Source organism: Triturus cristatus, chromosome 6 (genome assembly GCF_964204655.1).
Source record: "Triturus cristatus chromosome 6, aTriCri1.1, whole genome shotgun sequence".
Classification (NCBI taxonomy): domain Eukaryota; kingdom Metazoa; phylum Chordata; class Amphibia; order Caudata; family Salamandridae; genus Triturus; species Triturus cristatus.
In genome coordinates this window covers 1,929,514,382-1,929,537,876 of record NC_140589.1, presented here as the reverse complement: position 1 = coordinate 1,929,537,876, position 23,495 = coordinate 1,929,514,382, and the positions used below count along the sequence as shown (strand labels likewise).

The following is a 23,495-nucleotide window of genomic DNA, read 5'->3' as shown; positions in this document are numbered from 1 at the left end:
GCGTAGTCCAGTCTAGAGATAATGAGGGCTTGGACCACAGTCTTCCTGTGGGTGAGAGGCAGTAGGGGGAGAAATGTCTTAAGCATCCGTAGGAGGCCAAAGCAAGATCCTGCGACTGACTGGATTTCTGCCTTCATGGACAGGGTATCATCCAACTTAACACCCAGGTTAACTTTTGTTCCACTCTGGGGTATGTTATTTTTCAACAAAATACCTTCCACGCACCTCCTCCACCAACTCCTAAAACCCTGCTATATCTTTCCTGGGCTAAAACCTAAGCTGTCTCGCACCAAAAAACGGAATGTTTTCTCCCACGCAGGGGTAAGTTATTTTTCTACAACAAACCTTCCACACTCTTCCTCTTTCACATTCTCCTAAAACCCTTCTGCATCCTTCCCGGCCTTGTGGGCAGCATGGCACGTCTGAACACCAACGGAAATAGGATTTTTGTAAATGTGCATCAAAGTTGGACTCCGGGTAGTGATCTGTGGGTGCGCACTGCGCTGTATTTCAGTGGAGCTGCGACTGCTGCAGTTCGTATAAATGTTTGTTAGAACAACTGGAGCATCTTCCTTCTTCCCACGAGATCGCGCCAGACCTGGCAGGACGGCGCAGCAGAACACCGCGTTGCTCGTTTTTTAAATTTTATTTCTGTATTGCATTCCTTTTCTGTTTTGATTCGGACTGTATTTATATTATACACAACGGGTGCTTTGTTTGCGTCTGCTTTCTAACAGTTTTCGTACTGTATTTTTAATTTTTGTGGGCAAGCCGGACCTCGCTCAGTGTCCTAAACTCGACCTGTCCTTAACCCTACAGGGACTTGAACCAATCACACGCACATTTTTTTGAGTAAGCGGGGTTTTTGCATGTAGAAAATAGTTGGGAGAAAGTTAAAACACGTTAAAATAACCATGTCACCTGTTGCCTCTGAGGAGCTGAGACCATCCCAGCCTCAGTCAGGTAGCTCCCTGTTTGTTGCAATCAGTCAGACTTGTAGCCACCGTGTTGGGGTCTCGCTTGTTTTATTGCTGACGCTGCTAAATGCATGCTATTCTCGATGGTAAGAGGCTGTTAGGTTTTTGTTTCCATACCAACCATCTATAATTATGTGGCTGCCATCCAGATAAAATGTGAGCATTTAAGAAGCAGAGGTGTCGTTTAGGATGGTTGGGTTGGTGGAATGATAGACATTTGTATGATGCTTGAACGGATGGATACCTTTATGAGTACATGGTTAGGGAAGAGGTGTGGTGCAGCGGCCAGGGCGGCTGACTCCGGAACACAGAGGCTCACGGTTCGATCCCCGGTGCCGGCGGCAGGTTAGCCCAGCACCGTGTGACTCTGGGCAATAGCTCGCTTAATCTTCCCGACTGCCCCCAGCACCGGGAAACCTCCCTGTAGGTAGCTGCGCGCTTTACAAATGCTGGTATTCCATTTCTGGGTGATCAGATGAATAAAAAGATGGTAGGTGATGCAAGGGTAGGATAGTTCCACTAAACATCACATGCATACGCTCCAGAACACATGAGTAAAAAATATTTACATTTACAAAGTCAGTAGCTCTAACTCTCATTTTCTAAATGATCACTTCACTGCAAACAGAATATTATAAGTAAAAACCATTGACATTTACAATAACAAATGCTCTAACTTTCACAAATGCAAGACCGATTGCATTGCAAATGCTTGTTTTCTCTTTTATGCCCTTTCTTCCTCTCACAACAACCTCTGTTTTAAGGGCACCGTAAAAAAAGACAAAACAGAGATGAAGTAACCGAGGTTTTGTTGTGTTTCAGAGGGGACTCGGGACAGCTGCTCTATATCTTCAGCCAGTACAGGTAAAACCAAGGCGGTTGTGAGAGGGAAGTAAGGCCGTAATTTAAAAGATAAGCTTTGCATGCTGCGCATTCACGCCTGGCTGCTGCTCTCCTGGCTCTTGCAGGGGGTGGATGAGGCTACAGGAGGAGGAATGAGGAAACTGTGCCGCCCGCCATTGGGTGAAAGTGAAAGCACGCATGGCGCGCTGAAAACAAAAACAAGCAGTTTAAAACCATAATTATGTAAAATCCAAGAAGGGAGGGGTGGATGCCATGCTAACGCACTGCTGGATATAAAAGAAGCAGCTGCCATTGCTATGCACTCACACAGCATGTTGTGCCTGCTTCTGCAAAACATTAATTAAGTAAATAGTTCTTCTTTAACTGCTAGTAAAAGCTAGCGAGTAAGAACACATCTAAGAGGGCCTGCCCTTATAGGAGGTAACAGGAGAGAGATAGGGACTAAGGAGGGACTACTAAGCCTATTCACGTCTAAAAACACATACTTTACTAAGGACAGCAAGAGAAGCCAATTGTAAAGACGGGTGGGAGCTTAATGTCCATACCTGAATACAGTATGTCTCGAAGAGACAGCGCAAGCGTTGCCTAGGCGAGACCTAAAAAGGTCTGGTCACACTGTTGGTTTCCTCTTAAACTTGACATGCTGCATGATATAACGTGTCTTAGTAAAGCTAACTGCGACTGGTATCTTGGCACTAAATAGATATTTATGGTTACCCTACTCAATGGTACTCACTTTGTCGCCCTCAGAAGAATAAAAGGCTGAGTGGACCCGCCATGATTTAAACCTGTGACGATGTGGTCAAATACAGGCCCCTACAGTGGACGCATTAGTCCACTACGCCACCAGACCCGGCTAAGCCACCATGCCCTATATCCACGACAGGGACAGTAGTTCGCTGCCAGCAATGAAGACACACGAGGTCCTTAATACTTTTGATCTCTCTGGAAAGCCCACATCTGATTATGTATGTTAATTGTAAATAAGTCCCGTTCATAAATCTTTATTTGGCTGTCTTTTTCAATGTATTTTGTTGACCATCCATTTGTTTAATAATTAGAATAAAGTAGGGTTTTTACAACATTTTATTGAGATTTGTTTTGTCTGTCATTGAGGTTGTTGATAACCCTTGTGTGCATTCCAGACTAAGGTGTTGTCCTTGTAGTTACAGCTGATCCCACCGTCCGCCGTGACTCCGCATTTCGGCCGAAGAATGAAAAGGAATTACCCCTCGTGAACCACTGGGATTCTGGGGGAAGCGATGATAGGAGGGATCTGAACACAGGTGAGTACATCTTAGAAACATCAGCATATTATTTTAGCTTGTCACATAGTGATTTGACCAGGTAAGGTATGGATCGGCTGGTTACTTAGTTGATTGCTTTATTACTGAGGCGGTTTGGCTATTGGTAAGTGGATTGTACTGTGGGTGACTGGATTACTGAGTGGGATAGCTGATCGATCGATGGGATGGCAGGGTAGTTAGTAGATTAGACTGATAGTGAGTGGGATGGATTATTTGTGAATGGTGGATTGATGAGGAGATTGGATCGATGTTGAGTTGGATACTGATAGGTTGAATGGATGGGAGGTTAGTTTAAGAGTTGGACTGTTGGTGAAGGGGTTGGACTGTTGGTGATTGGGGTTGGATTGTTGGTCAGTTTCTTCTTGGTGAGTGGATTGGGTTATTGTTGAGGCATTTGGGTAATCGGTTGGTTGGCTGGCTAGGTAGAGTGATGACTTTTGAGTGGGTTGGATTGTTGATGAGGGTGTTAGACTATTGGTGAGTGGGATAGTTGATAGGTTAGTGGCAGACTATTGGAGTGGGTCTTATGGTTGATGAATATTGTTGTGACTGAGAAGACTGCTAGGTTAACAGGTTGGCTGGTTAGGTAGTGAATTGAACTGTTGGTGAATTGGTTGGATTGTTAGTGAGTGGGTGATTTCTCTTGGTTTTACAAGCTTGAATATTAAAGGTCACAACCCTGTTTGTGCTACGCTTTGCATCTGTTATAAATTGATTATGACGCAACCTAAACAATGCTGCATTTATAGAAATTATAATAACTCCCATTCACTGTAGCTTTGGTGGTGTGGTTAATACACAATTGAATTGAATTGAAGAGTAAAAACAAAATTGTAAAGTGGTCACCAAAACTCTTAGGGACATCCACTTCTCTAGGACTCACGATAAGTGTTTTCATGTCGCTGCTTGAAGTGTTCCTGGCGAGGGGCTCAGGGTGCACACCGTATTGTGGCCTGTAGTAGCCCACGGCTCATCGGGAATAGAGTTTTGGTGACCACTTTACAATTTATTTTTTACTCTTCAGTACTACTTGTCATTACCACAGTGATTAGCAGAAGTAATTGAATATAGGTCCTGATGAATGCCCCCACATCTAAGATAAGGGTTTTTTGAAGGCAGAAACATGTTGACCAAAGAAAGAAGCATCGTCCGGGTTGGGTAAACTCCTCACTGAGCACTTGTTTCATATTTAGAATATTTTCATTGACATTTTATACAGTACATAAAAAAGATACAACAAATGTTTATTCAAAAGTGATTACAAGGAGCAATGGCCGCACCCTAGCCCTCGCCGAATATCCAACATCAATCCTGAATGTAATCCTGAGAAACTACCTCCGCACTGTGGGGACCCCGGCCCCTGACCCCCAGGGTGATATATAGCGTGCAATCCCTGGCCCGGAGAGGCAACAGGCAGGGGGGATGTCTCGAGGCCGCCGGCGCTCGGGGAAACATGGCAGCGAACCCTCGTCTTACAGACTGAAGCGGTGGGAAGCGTCGGTGTGCGGGAGCTCAAAGAACCACCAGCGGAGCCACCTGGAGATATCGGCAGAGCCCGGGCGGCACGTAACAGGCCAATGTGCGCACTGGGAAAGGACATTCTGGGGTCCCCTTCGCGGGGGAGGCAGGCTCAGCCTAACTGGCTCGAAGGAGGTGAGCCGGCTTGGCGTCTCAACGGAGACCCCGGCGTGCAGGGCCTCTCGGGACATCATCACTGGTGGCCCGGGAGCAAGACAAAAAAGGAAAAAACGGCACAAGATTGAGGTGGTGAGTGACGACTGATGAGCCCTGGACCCTAGGCGAGGCCCCGGAGGGACCTAGGTGTAGTGGCCAGCCACAACAAGAGTACAGAGCGTGAAAGGGGTGGTGGGCCGGGATCGCTGATGACGAAAGGGCATCCGTCTGAGTACAACGATTACCTGCTGAGGGATTGCAATACGAAGAGGGGCTGCCGGATCGGTGTGAGGAGGGCAGTGGAATACCCCTGCAGAGCAGCAAGCTTCCTAGCACCCTAAATAACAACCGATCTTTGCAGGTGGAAATAGGGAGCTTGGGAAATTGCAGACTGCATGGAAACAGCCCTCGGCCACTGATCCTGGGTACTGCTCTGGGACCCTCGGTGGTGTTTATAGCTGAGGGGAGACTCGTAGGACACACCACCCTTCAAAGAAGAAGAAGCGTCCTTGGGATCGAACTGTTGTGAAGGCGCGCTCACCACATGCCCAATCCCGCCAGAGTCCAATTCCTTCCCCTACTACAGACGGCGAGGGGAGCCGAGAGGAGACCTGGGGTGTTACATTGAGGCAACAGGTGTCGATAAGAAGAGGGTAGACACACCTGCCCCGCAAAATACCTTGTCCTGCACCCTCATCTACTAAGTGAGGGTCAGAAGACCAGGAAACCCGAGGGAAGTATCCCCTTGGGCAGGCAACGGGAAATACGGAGTCTGATGATCCCTGGCCGCTTGGGCCTCATTTCTCCACTGAATATTGAAAATGGCAGGAGGGAAAGGGACTAAAACAACGGGGGAACAACCTTTACAACGCAACTTTTACAACGCACTACCTTTACAACGCATTTTTTACAACGCATAATCCATTACAACGCATGACATTACAACGCATACCATTACAACGCATTTTTAAAAACTACCTTTACAACGCATTCCATTACAACGCATACTACCATTACAACGCATACCATTACAACGCATAATATTACACTACACTATCCAACACTTACCCTACTGTTGCACCCCCTGGAGTTAGAATAGTAATTTTTACCCCTAAACTATCCAACACTTACCCTACTGATGCACCCCCTGGAGTTAGAATAGTAATTTTTACCCCTATACTATCCAACACTTACCCTACTGATGCACCCCCTGGAGTTAGAATAGTAATTTTTACCCCTATACTATCCAACACTTACCCTACTGATGCACCCCCTGGAGTTAGAATAGTAATTTTTACCCCTATACTATCCAACACTTACCCTACTGATGCACCCCCTGGAGTTAGAATAGTAATTTTTACCCCTATACTATCCAACACTTACCCTACTGATGCACCCCCTGGAGTTAGAATAGTAATTTTTACCCCTATACTATCCAACACTTACCCTACTGATGCACCCCCTGGAGTTAGAATAGTAATTTTTACCCCTATACTATCCAACACTTACCCTACTGATGCACCCCCTGGAGTTAGAATAGTAATTTTTACCCCTATACTATCCAACACTTACCCTACTGATGCACCCCCTGGAGTTAGAATAGTAATTTTTACCCCTATACTATCCAACACTTACCCTACTGATGCACCCCCTGGAGTTAGAATAGTAATTTTTACCCCTATACTATCCAACACTTACCCTACTGTTGCACCCCCTGGAGTTAGAATAGTAATTTTTACCCCTACACTATCCAACACTTACCCTACTGTTGCACCCCCTGGAGTTAGAATAGTAATTTTTACCCCTATACTATCCAACACTTACCCTACTGATGCACCCCCTGGAGTTAGAATAGTAATTTTAACCCCTATACTATCCAACACTTACCCTACTGTTGCACCCCCTGGAGTTAGAATAGTAATTTTTACCCCTATACTATCTAATACTTACCTTAAATGTAATTTAATATAATGCGTTGTAATGGTATGCGTTGTAAAGGTAGTATGCGTTGTAATGGCAATGCGTTGTAAAGGTATTTTTTAAAAATGCGTTGTAGTGTCATGCGTTGTAATGTCATGCGTTGTAATGGATTATGCGTTGTAAAAAATGCGTTGTAAGTGCATGCGTTGTAAAAGTGTGCGTTGTAACGTCATACATCCAAAACAACGGTGCAAAGTAAACTGGCCAAATTTGCCTGGGCGAAGGCTGGGGAAGAGCAGGACGTCCCACACCTGGAGGTCCAAGACAAGACGCAAACCCCCCACAAGTGCAGCAGGACTTAACGCTACAAGATATCATGGCGGCAGTCATGGGTGTGCAAACTTCTGGAATCTCGCCTCGACACAGTGAACATTGAGGTCTCCCTCATCGGGGCAGACCTTAGGAAGATGGACGCAAGAGTAAAAGTGGAAGACACCACAACGGAACTTACTAAAAACACTACCCTGCTTCAACACCAAGTGGTCAAACTACAAGAATGGCAAACCAAAATGGCAGAGCAACTTGATGAGTATGAAGGTAGGGCACGCAGAAATAACATGCGTGCCCCGGGGGGGTCCAGAGTGCTCAGAGGGCCTGCAGTGGATCTATTTGTGGAGGACTTAATCCTGAAACATCTGCAACCAAAGAGACTCTCAAACTACTGTTCTATTGAGCGAGCTCATCGAGTCCCAGGGGGGGAGGCCTAAGCCGGGAGCTCCCCCACGTCCGATCATAGCTAGAATCTGTAACTTTAGAGACCCTGACGTCCTACTTCAAGCTGCCCGTGCCAGTTCACCAGTCGAAATGGATAATAGTGTAGTTTTATCTTTCCCAGACTTTACCACAAAAGTTCAAAATCAACACCGCAGCTTTCTAGCGATTAAGCAGGCGTTGTGAGAAAAAAGAGATGAAATACACCATGCTCTTTCCAGCAAAGCTTCGAGTAAAATCAGACGGCAAGGCATGGTTTTTCTCCTCCCCTGAGGACGCATGGGACTGGCTGGAGAGCTGGCACCAAGTGGAGAAACCACACAAGAACACAGCGCCGGGCTACGAGGCGATCCTGCCACTAACAAGACAGAGTTGACATCACGAAGCTGAAGCAACAACGCTCCTGGTTAGGACATGGAAGCATACGCCACAGCTAAGTGACTTTGATGTACAAATGAAGTACAAGTGAGAAACCGTGGGACACCCCCCATAGTATAATCTTGCCTATTGGGCCTTGATATACCTGTCTAGATATGGGGTCAATTGCTAAAACAATGTATTAGTGACTTAAAACATGAGGGGGGACCGGGATCTACCCCCAAACTACTGCTCAACTACAGTCATATCTAGATTTCGGCGGGGGAGGAGGAAGGGGCTGTAAACCAAGCACCTTTCAAACAGGGGAGAGGCGACAGGCACTCTGCCTTGCTGAGGAGTGGGTAGTTTGAAATCCACTTGCAGGGGTCCAGGGAGAGGGGAGTTGTGTGGGGGGGCAGGGAGAGGGGAGTTGTGTAAAGGGGGGAAATGTTTTATTCCTGTTTTCAAGTCACACAGTTTGGAAAATTAGATTCAGTCACATATATTCTCCCCGCATATGCAGGGAGTAAGGTCACATTGCTATTTAAGACATATATGCCCGACCATCACTTCATGTTCACAAATTCGCGAGCAATGGTGAATGATGAAATTCATGCTCCATACGATATACCCCAGAGCTCCGGTGTTATCTATTTACAAGAACCATGGCGGGAAATGTGGTAGAAACCTCATTATCCGTCCTGACGTGGAACGTAAATGGGATGGGGGATAAAATAAAATGAGGCATTGTGCTACAATATCTTAAGAGACAAGCCCCTGGTTTGGTTCTGTTGCAGGAGACGCACCTGGTGGGAAAATAAGTTTAAGGCCCTCACGCGATGGAGGTATAAACTCCTGGTTCACCAGGATCTAGGGGCACAGATATCCTAGTAAAAAAAAGTCTTGCACTCACTCCAACACGTACATGGGCAGATCCCCAGGGAAGGTTTGCAGTTCTGGAAGCAAGTTGGGTAGGGAAAGCGCTTAACGTAGTGTCGGTATACCTTCCACCAGTGCTGGGTAAAGAGGCGCTTATAGACCTATGGAAAATCGTAGTAGATCTCCCCATAGGAACCCTTGTTCTGGGTGGGGCTTTAATGTGACCATGGACGACCAGATAGATGGACAACCACAGCGCCCCCAGACACGCCCCAGTACAAATATGTTAGAGTTCACGAAGGCCATGGGACTAACAGATGAGTGGCGCTCTTTACAGCCAGATTTGACCCATTATACTTTTTATTCCAATGCACATAAAAGCATGTACCGTACAGATTATTTTCTGACACACTTGGCGGACATCGGAAACTTTCGAAACCTTTGTTGCCTACCACGAGGCATCTCGGACCATTCTCCGGTATGGGTAGAGCTCACACACTAAAATAGGCGACAATGTAGCACAATAGTTCTTAACCCCTGGTTGCTTAAAATTCCGGATATAAAAGAGAACTTACTTACTCAGACCGAAAACTATTTTAACGAAAACGTCGGATCAGTGGACTCGGCACAGATCATATGGGAGGCCTTCAAGGTGGTGCTGAACGGGCGCAGGCACTGGCGCTCAAAGTGGGATACATTAAAAAACAACAGTAATTACTACAGCTTGAAAGTGTACTCCAGCAGCTTTAGGCTGAAAATACCTGGTTGCCTAGCGAAGCCGCCACGCACCAATTAACCAAAAAGCAACTAGAATATAGAACCCTGGCCAGTGTGCAGATGCGGGCCATATTACTTGACACACAGCACAAGCTGTATGAAGTGGGAGACAGGGCGGGGAAAATACTTGCATGGCTGGAAAAAAGAGAACTGGAAGAGTGCAGGGTACCCCGATTGACCCTTAGAGATGCAAAGCACTTCTCAGATCCGCAAGAAATTGCAGAGGCATTTGCAGATCAGCTAGAGAAGGTCTATACCTCCTCGACAGAATATACGGCAGAGGACTCCCGCCAATTGCTGGCGGATATGCATATGGCCACCCTGTCTGATGCAGAGAGGGATGTAATGGAGGAGGATCTCACAGATGATGAAATCCAAAAGGCAATAAATAGTATTCAATCAGTGAAGGCGATGGGACCCAATGGGGTCCCTGTTGAATTTCTCAAACCAATGACTTCACATGTCGCGCCCCACTTCAGGGCAATGTATAATGAAAGTTATGAAAAATGGGTCCTGCCGGAAGACCAGCGTTCGGCTTCAATTGTAGTTATTCGTAAGCCGGGAAAACCCGCTGATTGTTGCGGTTCTTATAGATCAACTACTTTAATCAACGTAGAGGCAAAAATCCTGGCCACACGCCTGGTCTTCATAATCCCATCTTTGTCCATCCAGACCAATCTGGCTTTGTGCCAGGAAGAAAAACAGCACTGAACATCCGCCGCATTCAGTGTCCTGGGTCGCAAACAATTCATAGAGGAAGATGTAGTGGTGTTATCCCTAGATGCCACAGTGGCATTCGACTCTATAGAATGGCCATATCTCTTTGCAGTGCTTGAGCACCTAGGATGGAGCCCAAACTTTATTGGCTGGATTAAGCTGCTTTACAAGGACTTGCGGGGCCGGGTCAGGGTAACAACCGCATGTCCAGAACATTTACGCTAGGAAGGGGTACCAGACAGGGCTCTCCCCTGTCCCTCTTGATTTTCTCATTAATATTGGAACCGCTGGCAACTTGCTGAGAGGGTTGAAATGGGCGGAGGGACGAGAAGATAGGATATCATTATACGCTGATGATATCCTGTTATATCTAGCGACCCCTTATAAGTCACCGCATAGATTCTTAAATATTTTCACGAATTTCGGCAAATATTCCGGCTATTCAATTAACTGGACCAATCGGTACTATTTGTTATTCAGGGGCTAATTCCAAGACTCCCCCCTGGCTGCGCGGTGGAGATAGCCCTCGATGAATTCCGCTACCTAGGAATCTTTATAACCCCAGATCCTCAGCTCTTCCATGACAAAAACTTAGCCGTCCCCTTGGAGAGATTGCGTAATGACGTTAGACATTGGAGATCCCTGCCCCTTTCTTTGCTGGGTCGGGCTGCCCTATTTAAGATGCTGGCTCTCCCTTGTTTTCTATATATCCTTCAAAACTGCCCCTGTAAGGTCCCCGACTCCTACTTCAGAAATGTAGAAAGTGAGGTTAGAACATTACTGTGGGATGGAGGAGCGCCTTGTATAGCGCTACATAAATTGACTAAAGGGTGATATGACGGAGGGATTGCACTTCCGTATATACGACTCTACTATCGGGCCTCACAGTTAGTGATAGTGAATTACTGGATATATCGCTCCCCGATAGACCCTACATACTTGTTAGATATCAGATGGGAAGGGAGGGGTGCCTAGGAGCTCTATATACGAAAGTCCGGAAAGGGCGTTACCTGGGCCCAACAGCTCACACGGTGGAAGTCTGGCGCCAGGCTACTAGACGTCTTGGCTGGTCAGATGTACTGACCCAGGCCACACCACTATGGTCCACTCAAAAACTAGGACTTTTATGTAGCCAACCTGGGTTTGATAAACGGGACACTATTGGAATCTCCACTATAGGCCATCTCGTGAAAAAGGGCAAAATTCTCACATTTAAGGAGTTATGGGAGAAATATGACCTAGCTCAAGGGGCGGCATTTCGCTATTTACAGGTCCGCCATGCCCTCATAGCAGCACAACCGGACATAGGAAACCTACGGGAATCGTCCCCTTTCGAGGATCGGTTGCTGTCTGAATCGATTTTAAACAAATCCTTATCACTAACATATCGGAAACTGTGTAATAATTTGCCAGACCCATTTCGTACTCTCCAAGACCGGTGGCAAGCTGACATAGGGCACATTGAAGATGATGACCGGCCAACAGCACTGATGTCCCCAAGGGAAGCAGCCATCTCTCTGTCTCCGTCTGATCCAATTAAAAATCCTACATAGAGCTTATCTCACCGGGGTCACGCTAGCTAAAATGGGGGCTAGACAGGATGCAATATGTCTCAGCGGATGTCACCAAGAGGCAACATTTTACCATACTATATGGGATTGCCCATTAATACGACTTATATGGGAAAAGGCAACTAAACATATGCAGGATGCACTGGAGAAAAAGAGAAACCTCACACCACCACTGGGGCTCCTTAATATATGAGAGGCGACTGACCTCACAGAAGTGGAACAACAACCGGCTACTCTGGGTTACAAGTTAGTGAAACGTGCAATAGCAATGAAGTGGGGGGTGGCAGAGGGACCATCGACAAAGAATTGGGCAAACAAACTAGACCAATGTATGATTGCGGAAAAGGAGGTGTTTAAATCTAGAGGATGTCCTAGGAAGTGGGATAAACAATGGAGCAAATGGAACACACACCGAGGGGACTTGTGTATCTCTCCGACTAAAGAAATGGAGATGACAATGCATGGTGGGTGTACTCTTGACGTGAGTGACTCAGTCGCCATTAATCGTAATGTATTCATGTACCTGATGTAACAAGACTGAAATGTATGAAAATAAATGTTTGTGACTATTAGAAGTTTTTAAACTAATAAAAGTATATATATTTTTTTAAAACACATGGGGGCTTGTTTGCGGGCCTCTTGCGCCGTCGGTGAGTCACTTTTAATATGGGAAGGGGTGGCGTACTGGTGGCGCGGGGGGCTTGTGAATAGGTTCCGTAATGTGGTAGACTTGAGTTAAACTCCAAAACCTAGTCTTTAAATAGGACTTCTTTCTTGATATGTAATCAAAGCAACACGGGCTGCTTGCATTCCTTAATCCAGTTTCAATCAATTAATGGATGTGGAGAAAATTAAAGGTAGGCTAAAGCCATCTGGTATACATCTGTCTTTAATGCATCTGTTCATAATTCTAAATGATGTAACTTTTTAGAACAGCGTAGAAAAATGCAAAGCATGCAACTCTGTTAATCCCACAACGCCTGGTCATAGCTAAGTGGCCCATACTGGAAATACGACAAAACAAATGCTGAAGACGTGTAAAATGCTTTAAATACCTTTTTTATGTTGTCATTTATTGCAAACTTCTTTATTTTTCTTGATGACAATAAAATTGTTTGTAAAATAAAATCTTTTTTTTTTTTTAAAAAAGTGCTTACAAGTTGGGTAGTGCTAGTAATAAAACATTATTTTAGAAATCTGATCAAATATTTGTCGGAGCGGCCACAGTTACAAGAGTCTGATGACCAACGGCGTGATCTCACTTTATCTTTACAGAGTGTTCATTTGACAGTCTTGGACTGCATATAGTTGTCAAGCAAGAAAAGCAGCCTTGCCCGATTGACCCCTCGGATGCTGAAGATGACCAAACCACAGACCACACCTTCCAAGGTGAGGACAACTATTTAACCTCTTTAATGGTAACTGGTCGGTTGGCTGGTTGGTAGAGGCACCCTACCCTCCAGCTAGCAGTGTGCTATTGAGCGCAAGACTATAGGCTACAGTGCTAGTGATGGCTTTTCATGGAGTCACCTGATGACCTCATGTTACTGCTAGGATGACGTGAGGGGTATCATTGGAAATAAGAGGAGTTCTCAGACACAAACTGTGCAGCATCTGAGCGACTTTAGGCTACAGTGCTAGTGATGGCTTTTCATGGAGTCACCTGAAGACCTCATGTTACTGCTAGGATGACGTGAGGGGTATCGTTGGAAATAAGAGGAGTTCTCAGACACAAACTGTGCAGCATCTGAGCGACTATAGGCTACAGTGCTAGTGATGGCTTTTCATGGAGTCACCTGAAGACCTCATGTTACTGCTAGGATGACGTGAGGGGTATCGTTGGAAATAAGAGGAGTTCTCAGACACAAACTGTGCAGCATCTGAGCGACCATAGGCTACAGTGCTAGTGATGGCTTTACATGGAGTCACCTGATGACCTCATGTTACTGCTAGGATGACGTGAGGGGTATCGTTGGAAATAAGAGGAGTTCTCAGATACAAACTGTGCAGCATCTGAGCAGCAGGTTCTGGTTTGGTTGAGCCTCTCCCAGCTGTATCTAAGACAATGGTCAAAGCCGCTCCCAGGAGGCGCGCACTTTACGCACCTCTGAGACTTCTGTTAGACGGGATGGGCATCCTACATTCTAATGCCACAATGGTTTGGGAGTCACATTTCTGACCTTCCAGTTGAATTAAACTGGATAGGGGTTACATAAAGTGTGGAAACCTCCCAACAGAACAGACTTTGGGCCAAATCATCAGGTTAAACTCCCCATTCTTGTTAGAACAACCAAGCATTGAACCATGAACGCCTTGACATTGCAGCAATTAATAAAGTATGGAAAGCAACATATGGAGCTGTTCTTAACTGCTGTCTGCTCTACTTTTTCTACAATACATCGAAACTCTGAGCCGGGCCATTGAGATTACTTTAGCTGACTGGTCATTGGGACATGATGAACAATTAATATTTTCTGTCATTTCCTTCTCACTTTATTATGCCACATCTTCACTGTTTGTAGTTGTTTTAAGTCCTGCCTTTCTGGTAGCTAGCTGAAAGTCGTGAAATCCTTCATAAAGCAGTGCATTTTACAGGCAAGCATAGTCAACATATCTTAATTGTATTTGATTTCCAAAGGTAGGATTTACATTTCTCGATCATGTTTTTGTATTTCCTAATTCACTCTGTACCAGAGTTGGAGGCTCTGTTCTGCCTCACACTACTGAACCACAGGCCCTGACACACCCTTGGCACAGTGTACTCCTGGTACCAGCCCTCACCCCTCCGATAGAGCCATGGCTCATGCACCGCACCCCACTACAATACGTGTGCGATTACCTGCAACATATGACTCAGTGCTACTAGTGAGAATACATTGTTTTGTGACTCTTAATTATTTATTTGTTTAATCATGTTTTTGAAAATGTACCTGCCTGTCACGCCTGTTCCAATTCTCTGAACCACGACAGCTTGGAGCATTCCGTCGAGCATGTACCGCCCTCCCCCTTTCACTTCCCATAGCATGGCGATTATCTTCTGATCCATTGATTTGTGTCCTGCTCTTCCGCCTGTACTTCACTCGATGCACCACCTGTACTGACATGGGGGACTGTCGTAATTTGTTATATGGATGTATCATGAAAACTCAATAAAAACATGTGAAGAAAAACTGCTGAACCACCTCAAAACTGTCCTGCGTCTGATTTAGATAACCGCTCCCTTACTCAAAACGAAATGCAAACTCGGGCTCAAGCATTCGATAGAACGCTGCAGAACGAAAACCCTAGTTCCATACCCCAGAGCTAGTCCCATTTTGTAGGAGTAACATTTCAATCTTCAATAACTAAAGAATAAGCCACTGGCTTCCACATATTTTACAAGTAATAGCATTAAGAAAGGTGACATACTTTCTTTCATCACTGCGCTGCAGGATTACTCCTCAAGCTTCCCACTCAGCGCAGTCAAGCGCTGGAACAACCAAGTCCAAGGCGAACTCTCCTGCGGTTCCATGTTATAATCTGGAGCTGAAAACTGTACATCAAAAGAGCCAGCCTGAACAAGGTTAATTACAATCATATTTAGTGGCCATCCAATCCTTCAAGTCTTCATATTGGGGAGAAAAACAATATAAATACAAAACAACTGGAAAGAGCTTTTCAGAACAATTCAGGTGCCCCTCATACTTGGAGGAGGTATATCCTCTGTGACAAAATGTTTAACTTTATCTCTCGCGAAAACGTTTCGTTATTCAGGAGTAACGTAACAGGAAGCGTGGCTGGGTTTGAGCATAACATAGTGTGTATTTTGAGTTTACTTTAATGGGTTGGAAATTGGCATTTACGCCCCCTGGTGAGATGTCATTCATCTGCCATCCTTCCTAAAGGCCACGCTAGCCATCAAGGCTAACACGGGCCTCATCAGGCACCAACAGGTGCGTTGTAAGCCAGATAGAAATCCAAGAAGGCAACGACGCCGAGAGGATACGGGTGTCCGGTTTATTGAGTAGCCAAGTACAAGTGCAAACAAGCCCATGGAATGGAAACAGTGAAGAGCCTTAGGGGGCTCTGCTGTCCGGCGAGAAATCCATCCAGACTCACTGGACAACAGTGGAACCCCAGGCAGAAGGCTCTGCTGTCCGACAAGAAATCCATCCAGACTCACTGGACAACAGTGGAACCCAGGCAGAAGGCACTGCTGTCCAGCGAGAAATCCATCACAGACTCACTGGACAACAGTGGAACCCAGGCAGAAGGCACTGCTGTCCGGCGAGAAATCCATCCAGACTCACTGGACAACAGTGGAACCCAGGCAGAAGGCACTGCTGTCCAGGGAGAAATCCATCACAGACTCCCTGGACAACAGTGGAACCCCAGGCAGAAGGCACTGCTGTCCAGCGAGAAATCCATCCAGACTCACTGGACAACAGTGGAACCCCAGGCAGAAGGCACTGCTGTCCAGCGAGAAATCCATCCAGACTCACTGGACAACAGTGGAACCCAGGCAGAAGGCACTGCTGTCCAGCGAGAAATCCATCCAGACTCACTGGACAACAGTGGAACCCCAGGCAGAAGGCACTGCTGTCCAGGGAGAAATCCATCCAGACTCCCTGGACAACAGTGGAACCCCAGGCAGAAGGCACTGCTGTCCAGCGAGAAATCCATCACAGACTCACTGGACAACAGTGGAACCCCAGGCAGAAGGCACTGCTGTCCAGCGAGAAATCCATCACAGACTCACTGGACAACAGCGGAACCCAGGCAGTAGGCACTGCTGTCCAGCGAGAAATCCATCACAGACTCACTGGACAACAGTGGAACCCCAGGCAGAAGGCTCTGCTGTCTGGCGAGAAATCCATCACAGACTCACTGGACAACAGTGCAACCCAGGCAGAAGGCACTGCTGTCCAGCGAGAAATCCATCCAGACTCACTGGACAACAGTGGAACCCCAGGCAGAAGGCACTGCTGTCCAGGGAGAAATCCATCCAGACTCCCTGGACAACAGTGGAACCCCAGGCAGAAGGCACTGCTGTCCAGCGAGAAATCCATCCAGACTCACTGGACAACAGTGGAACCCCAGGCAGAAGGCACTGCTGTCCAGCGAGAAATCCATCCAGACTCACTGGACAACAGTGGAACCCCAGGCAGAAGGCACTGCTGTCCAGCGAGAAATCCATCACAGACTCACTGGACAACAGTGGAACCCAGGCAGAAGGCACTGCTGTCCAGCGAGAAATCCATCACAGACTCACTGGACAACAGCGGAACCCCAGGCAGAAGGCACTGCTGTCCAGCGAGAAATCCATCCAGACTCACTGGACAACAGTGGAACCCCAGGCAGAAGGCACTGCTGTCCAGCGAGAAATCCATCCAGACTCACTGGACAACAGTGGAACCCCAGGCAGAAGGCACTGCTGTCCAGGGAGAAATCCATCCAGACTCCCTGGACAACAGTGGAACCCCAGGCAGAAGGCACTGCTGTCCAGCGAGAAATCCATCCAGACTCACTGGACAACAGTGGAACCCCAGGCAGAAGGCACTGCTGTCCAGCGAGAAATCCATCCAGACTCACTGGACAACAGTGGAACCCCAGGCAGAAGGCACTGCTGTCCAGCGAGAAATCCATCACAGACTCACTGGACAACAGTGGAACCCAGGCAGAAGGCACTGCTGTCCAGCGAGAAATCCATCCAGACTCACTGGACAACAGTGGAACCCCAGGCAGAAGGCACTGCTGTCCAGCGAGAAATCCATCCAGACTCACTGGACAACAGTGGAACCCCAGGCAGAAGGCACTGCTGTCCAGCGAGAAATCCATCACAGACTCACTGGACAACAGTGGAACCCAGGCAGAAGGCACTGCTGTCCGACGAGAAATCCATCCAGACTCACTGGACAACAGTGGAACCCCAGGCAGAAGGCACTGCTGTCCAGCGAGAAATCCATCCAGACTCACTGGACAACAGTGGAACCCAGGCAGAAGGCACTGCTGTCCAGGGAGAAATCCATCCAGACTCACTGGACAACAGTGGAACCCCAGGCAGAAGGCACTGCTGTCCGACGAGAAATCCATCCAGACTCACTGGACAACAGTGGAACCCCAGGCAGAACAGAATGCCGTGGCACAATAATGAGCAAGTTACTTACCTTCAGTAGCGCCTTATCTGGTAGAGACAGGATCTAGCCGCAGGTTTCTTAATGTAGAGGTATCCCCAGGCGCCAGACTGGATCCGGAAAGTTTTGTACAGCAGTACCTCTGCGCGTCGGTGGAGGGCATTGAACGACTCCGTAGCAACGTCATCCTCTGGATGTGATGTCGACTGAGTCCATATAAGCCCTCCTTTGACGCGCTGACATCAGTTTCTTCTGTGACTATTTTTCATGCCAACTACGTGGAGCCACATAGAAACTCCCTATGGAAACAGTGGGCTCAAAAAAGAGGCATCTTTATGTTAAATAATTACAGAGTCCTAAAGAAGGGCATCAGAATACCAGGACAGGGATCTTGTAGGTAACGGGACTCACAGTTCACAGAGCGAGGAGGATCAGTGGGTCGTTAAGGAATCTGCGGCTAGATCCTGTCTCTACCAGATAAGGCGTTACCGTCGGTAAGTAACTTATTCATATAGAGATATCTAGCCTCAGATTCCTTATCTTAAAATTAGATACCCAAGCAACATCCGACAAAAAATCCCCGAATAGGACTAGTCAGTCCGTAATTAAATATAGCAAGCAGGCTCTATAAAGAATTATTGGTGAAGCCAAGAAGACACTGTACTAGAAGGACTGTGGGACGCCTGTATGAGAAACATGTGGGAAACATTACCCATAGCAGAAGGATAAGGAAGTGTTGGAAGAAAACACTTCATAGAAACAATAATACTGTGCAGCCGTGCTAAAGATAATCAACCCTTGACCGGACAAGACCAAAGGACCAAGGACATCAGTCCATACCACTGAGTTAGAACTACAGCTGTCGTGGAAACTAGGACGCGATCTAACCCCACCCTGTGACACAGAGGAAAGGTACTCTCAGAGCACTTCCACACTAGAGAGAAAGAGAGGAAGAGAGACATCCCTGCAATGCTGAACAAAAGAGGAACAACAACAGTGTTTGGCAGAGACCCGTCCCAGAGCAAAAAACCCTCCTAGAGAGAAGACAACCCCCTGGGACTATAACACATCGAAGCCCAGAGGAGAAAGGTAAAAATGAAATGAATTTGCAACGGACGGCAAATTCGAGCTCGAACTAGAGTCTCAAGAGAAGCGCAGTGACAAAAGCAGATACGTACACCTTATGGAAGTAGTTCTGTCTGACCATGCTTGCAAATATATATATGTATATATCTGTGATATATACCAAAGATACGGCAGCAACAGAGTGAAAATTCCAAGCCACTAGCTTCTCCTAAGTCAATCAACCAGCTAGACTCTATGGGAGTTTGAGAAATAGGATGGAAAAACTCCAAACCCTCTCCATTACCTCCATCCTCATGACCCTCAACATGTAAGCCAGGAGGGAGGACTTCAGATATGGATGGCTCCATCGGCGCCACGTTCGGCACCCCATCCGACGCCGACTGGGTGTCATCTCAGCATCGGAGTAGAAAAGAGGTGAAGAGTTGAGCGGCGCAGACGTCACTGTCATCGAAGTTAGCAGGCCAGACCTTGACGCCGTTGTTGAAGATGGTGGACCAGTCCCAGACGAGGAAGGTGGTAACCCCGAAGGGCTGTTCACCGATGTCGAAACAGATTTAGAATCTGGCAACCAAACTGACTCAGCGGATGAACCCGCCGGCCAGGACACAGTTATGGCTTCATGCACCTTCTTGGGGCCAGAGGGTGCTCCAGGGAAGTTATGAAGAGAATTGTAATATTCTCTCATCTGGGTCAGAGTCGCCCTGGCTCCAGGCTAGACTGGAAGGCGTGGGGTAGACTCATGCACTGAGTCTTCAGCTGAAGACCAGTGGCAGGCTTCATGCAGCAAAGTCTGTTGATGCCGCCACTTCGATGACCTGCATAGAGACTTACCTTTAGACGTCGAAGGAGAGTGACGCTCACGGTAACAGCTCCTGAATCAGTAATTGAAGCGTGAAGGGGGGCAAGGCCGGTGGGATATATTGGAAGACTATGACAACCACACTGGTAGAGGCTTCATCTGAGGTTCCTTTGGTTGAAGTTGTTGACATGAGTCGCACTCCTCGGAGTCATGGTGCTCACCTAGGCACCACATGCAAATAAAGTGAGGGTCCGTGGCCGACATTTGTCGTCCACAGGACCCACAAGGATTGAGCCCCGAGAACATATGAAATGCGCACTGTGCCATTCTAAGAAATTGTCGAGGTAGGCCAAAAAACGGCCTGAGGAACTGCTGATCGGATCGGCGTTTTAAGTGTGGAAAATAAGAAACTGATGTCTGCGCTTCAGGGGAGGGCCTATATGGATAGACCGATGTGAGCCTCTAGCTACTCACTGTCTTGGCAAAGTGACAGACATTTACCCGGCCGTCTCGGGCTCATCCGACCGTCTGAATAATGCAGATAATAACGCCAGAGGCACTGATAATACAACATTACTTGATGCCTTTCCAATCTCGTCCCTAGAGGACCTCATGGCGGCAACAACCATCAAATCGGGTCCCCCCTTGACCCTGCGCCTATTGATGTCCTACTAAAGGGGGCCCTATGGTGCTTCCTGCTGTGACAGACCTGTCTGATCTCTCCTTAGAAAGCTGCAGTGTCCAGACGAAGGGAAACCTGCCATAACCCGGGCATCATTAAAGAAGCCGAACCTGGATCTGAAGCGACAGAACGCTACAGACCCGTCTCTCTCCTACAAGGCGTCCGTAAGCGTTTAGAGAAAGTGACCATTGGAGATATCGCTGACCACCTGGAAAACAATAACATCTCCCCTCCTCCTCAGACCGGCTTCCAGACCGGCCGTAGCACAGAGACTGCTCTGCCGAGAGCCACAGAAGATTTGAAGACGGTGCTGGGCCAGGGTGGACCAGTGACACTGACCCCCCTGGGCCCGAGTGCCACTTGTGATACGGCTGCCCACCCCACTCGCCTCCGCCGACTGGAAGAAGTCGCGATTACTGGAAGGGCCCTGAAATGGCTGGCCTCATTGTTGAATAGGCGCAATATTCAGGTCAGTGAGGGGTTGTTGCTCTCCTCCAGACATCCGCTGTTTTGCGGTGCCCCGCAGGGCACGCCCCTAAGCCCTATGCTATTTAATATTTACGTCCACCCTTTACAAGATATCATATGTTCCCTCGGTCTAAAGATGGTATCCTATGCGGATGATACCCAGTTTCCTGTCACGCTGTCACCACACATGGACTTTGTCTCTGCGAGACTTAACAGCTGCTTAGTAAGAGTGTCTGAGTGCTTGGCAGCTAGTTCTCTGAAAGTGAATGGTGGGAAAACTGAGCTTCTCGGAAACAGTCCATCTCTCTGGGAAGAGATCATTCGGCCATGCCCTCTAGGCAACCGCCTATCCCCCCAGCTAGAACTAAAGAGTCTTGGAATGTTCCTACACAACCAATTCACCATGGCCTCCCAGCGAAGAAAGGGGACTGGTAGCTGCTTCGCCCTTTTGAGAGCCTTGAGAAGAGTTTTGAAATAGATCACGGTGGAAGTACGGAGAATCGTTATTTAAGGGCTAATCGTATCACACCTTGATTATGTCAACTCGCTGTTCCTAGGCAGCCCAAAATTTGTAATAAAAAAAAACTCCAGCTCATTCAAAATGCTGCCAACCGGATTCTGCGAGGCATGAAAAAAAACTCTGTAAGCTGGTAAGGCACTCGGGTATCTCCACTGGCTGTCTATAAGTCCCAGAACACAATTTAAGGCATTATGCATTTTACATACGGCAAATCATTATACTGGCCCCTCTGTCCTACAGCTACTCGCCACTCCTGACCAGGTCAAGAGGGATCTTAGATTAAATCATCTTCAACTCTTTCTGTCCCCAGAATTAGAGAGCTAGACGTGGGGGCAGGTCTTTCAGTTACCTTGCACCAAAGCTCTGGAACTTCTTTCCAATTAATATTAAAAAGAGAGGATATATTTGTCACTTTTAGCAAGAAACTCAAAACCTATCTTTTGCTTAAGTCTTTTAGCCTTCTAATTTACTCACTCCGATCAGTCCTACGCAGACCGTTTTCGAGTAGATATGCGCTTTATAAACACTGTAGAATAGAATAGAATAGGGTCGTCGTAGCTGCGGCTCACCTTTTTACTTTAACGCTATATAGAAGTGACTCTTGCATCTGAAAAGAACATTAACATACTTCACTCGGATGGCATTAATACATGGCCCAATAAAGTCAAATTAGCGTGTAAATCCAGTAAGTAAACCCAAAACTGAGTCTCGCCATAGAAAAGCAGCGGTAACAGTCGGTACGAACGGAAACCATGGTTCAGACCTCCATAAGACGTGATGGAACACCATCCTATCATGTCCTTGGGTGCCTTTAGAAAATCCTTCTGAAAATGGTTACTCTACTAAATAATTGTTTGAAGTAGTAAGTTCTCAAAACTTCCTACATGTTACTGAAGGCCAGGGGTACCACAATACAGGGCTTGTGGGATTCTGGAAAACCCCACGGACTCTGAGGGCCTGGTTCACAAAGGTCAAGTTAGACCAAAGTCTGACTTTACTACTTTTCGGTATTCACAAAGATAAGTTACTACCAGTAAAGTCAGACTTCTGGTCTGAGTCAGACTTCTGGTCTACCTTTACCTTTGTGAGTCAGGCCCACTAATTCCATGTAGAGTGGTTGGGAAGCACTGACCGCACGCCGGGCACCTCCGTATAAACTGAAAACTAAACCTGACCTCCACACAGGCAGTCTCTTGCACTCTACCGAGACGACCGGAGGAGACCTTGAATAGCAAGCGGTGTATAAAGGGGCAGAGAGCACACACTGACGAGTTTATGGGCCTTCCATGGCCTCTGCTGTCAATAATATGGGTCCCTCAAGGATCACGGCTTAGCCCCTCTTGGTTTTACGTTTATGTGCAGCCCTAGCAGACCTGATACCCGAGCTCTCCGCCGTATCATATGGTGATGGAGCTTAGATCATCACTTCTTGTACATCTGTTGCAGGAGTTCTTTCCTCCAAACTCAGTCTCTGCCTAAGGGATGTCTCTGACCGGATGACCAGCAGGAATTCTAACTCAGTGGAGACAAAGAGAAGGGAATGCCCCACGCTCTGATCCGAACTCCATTGGAAGAATTATTAAGGTGACCGTCCCCCACCTAAAGTTATGCTTCTGGATAGACAGTCCTCTTACTGTGGAGGTCCAGATATGGAACTTGCCTCCGCATGCTTTGGTTTGCTTCGAGCTTTAAGGAACATCTTGAGCTGGCTTCCCCCTACCATTCGAAGGACTGTCGTCCAAGGCCTCGTCTTATCCCGCCTCGACTGTGGCAGCTTAGTCTTTCTGGGAAGCCGCCAGTGTGTGGTCAAGCGCTTCCAGATTGTTCAGGGCGCTGCAGCGCGCGCTCTGTTGAGAATCCCAAAGCGCCCCTCCGTCTCTGTTTCCCTTTCTCTCTGCACTGGTGGCCCGCATGTAAAAGAATTCAACTCCAGTCCCTTTTCCTGGCTCACACAATGATGTACAATAAAAGCCCCCCTTTAATTCAGAGATTGCTAATCCCTTCCATTCCTAA

The 23,495-nt window shown here is 47.2% G+C and overlaps 1 protein-coding gene across 1 annotated transcript in view; it reads left to right on the top strand.

Moving 5' to 3' along the window:
• LOC146822512 (uncharacterized) overlaps window positions 1-23,495 on the top strand; it is a 169,017-nt gene that overhangs the window by 121,628 nt on the left and 23,894 nt on the right. The window contains exons 6-7 of the mRNA XM_085613630.1: window positions 3,008-3,127; window positions 13,090-13,203. Of these exons, the coding sequence (XP_085469756.1) occupies window positions 3,008-3,127; window positions 13,090-13,203 (234 nt within the window). The remainder of the gene's footprint in view (window positions 1-3,007; window positions 3,128-13,089; window positions 13,204-23,495) is intronic.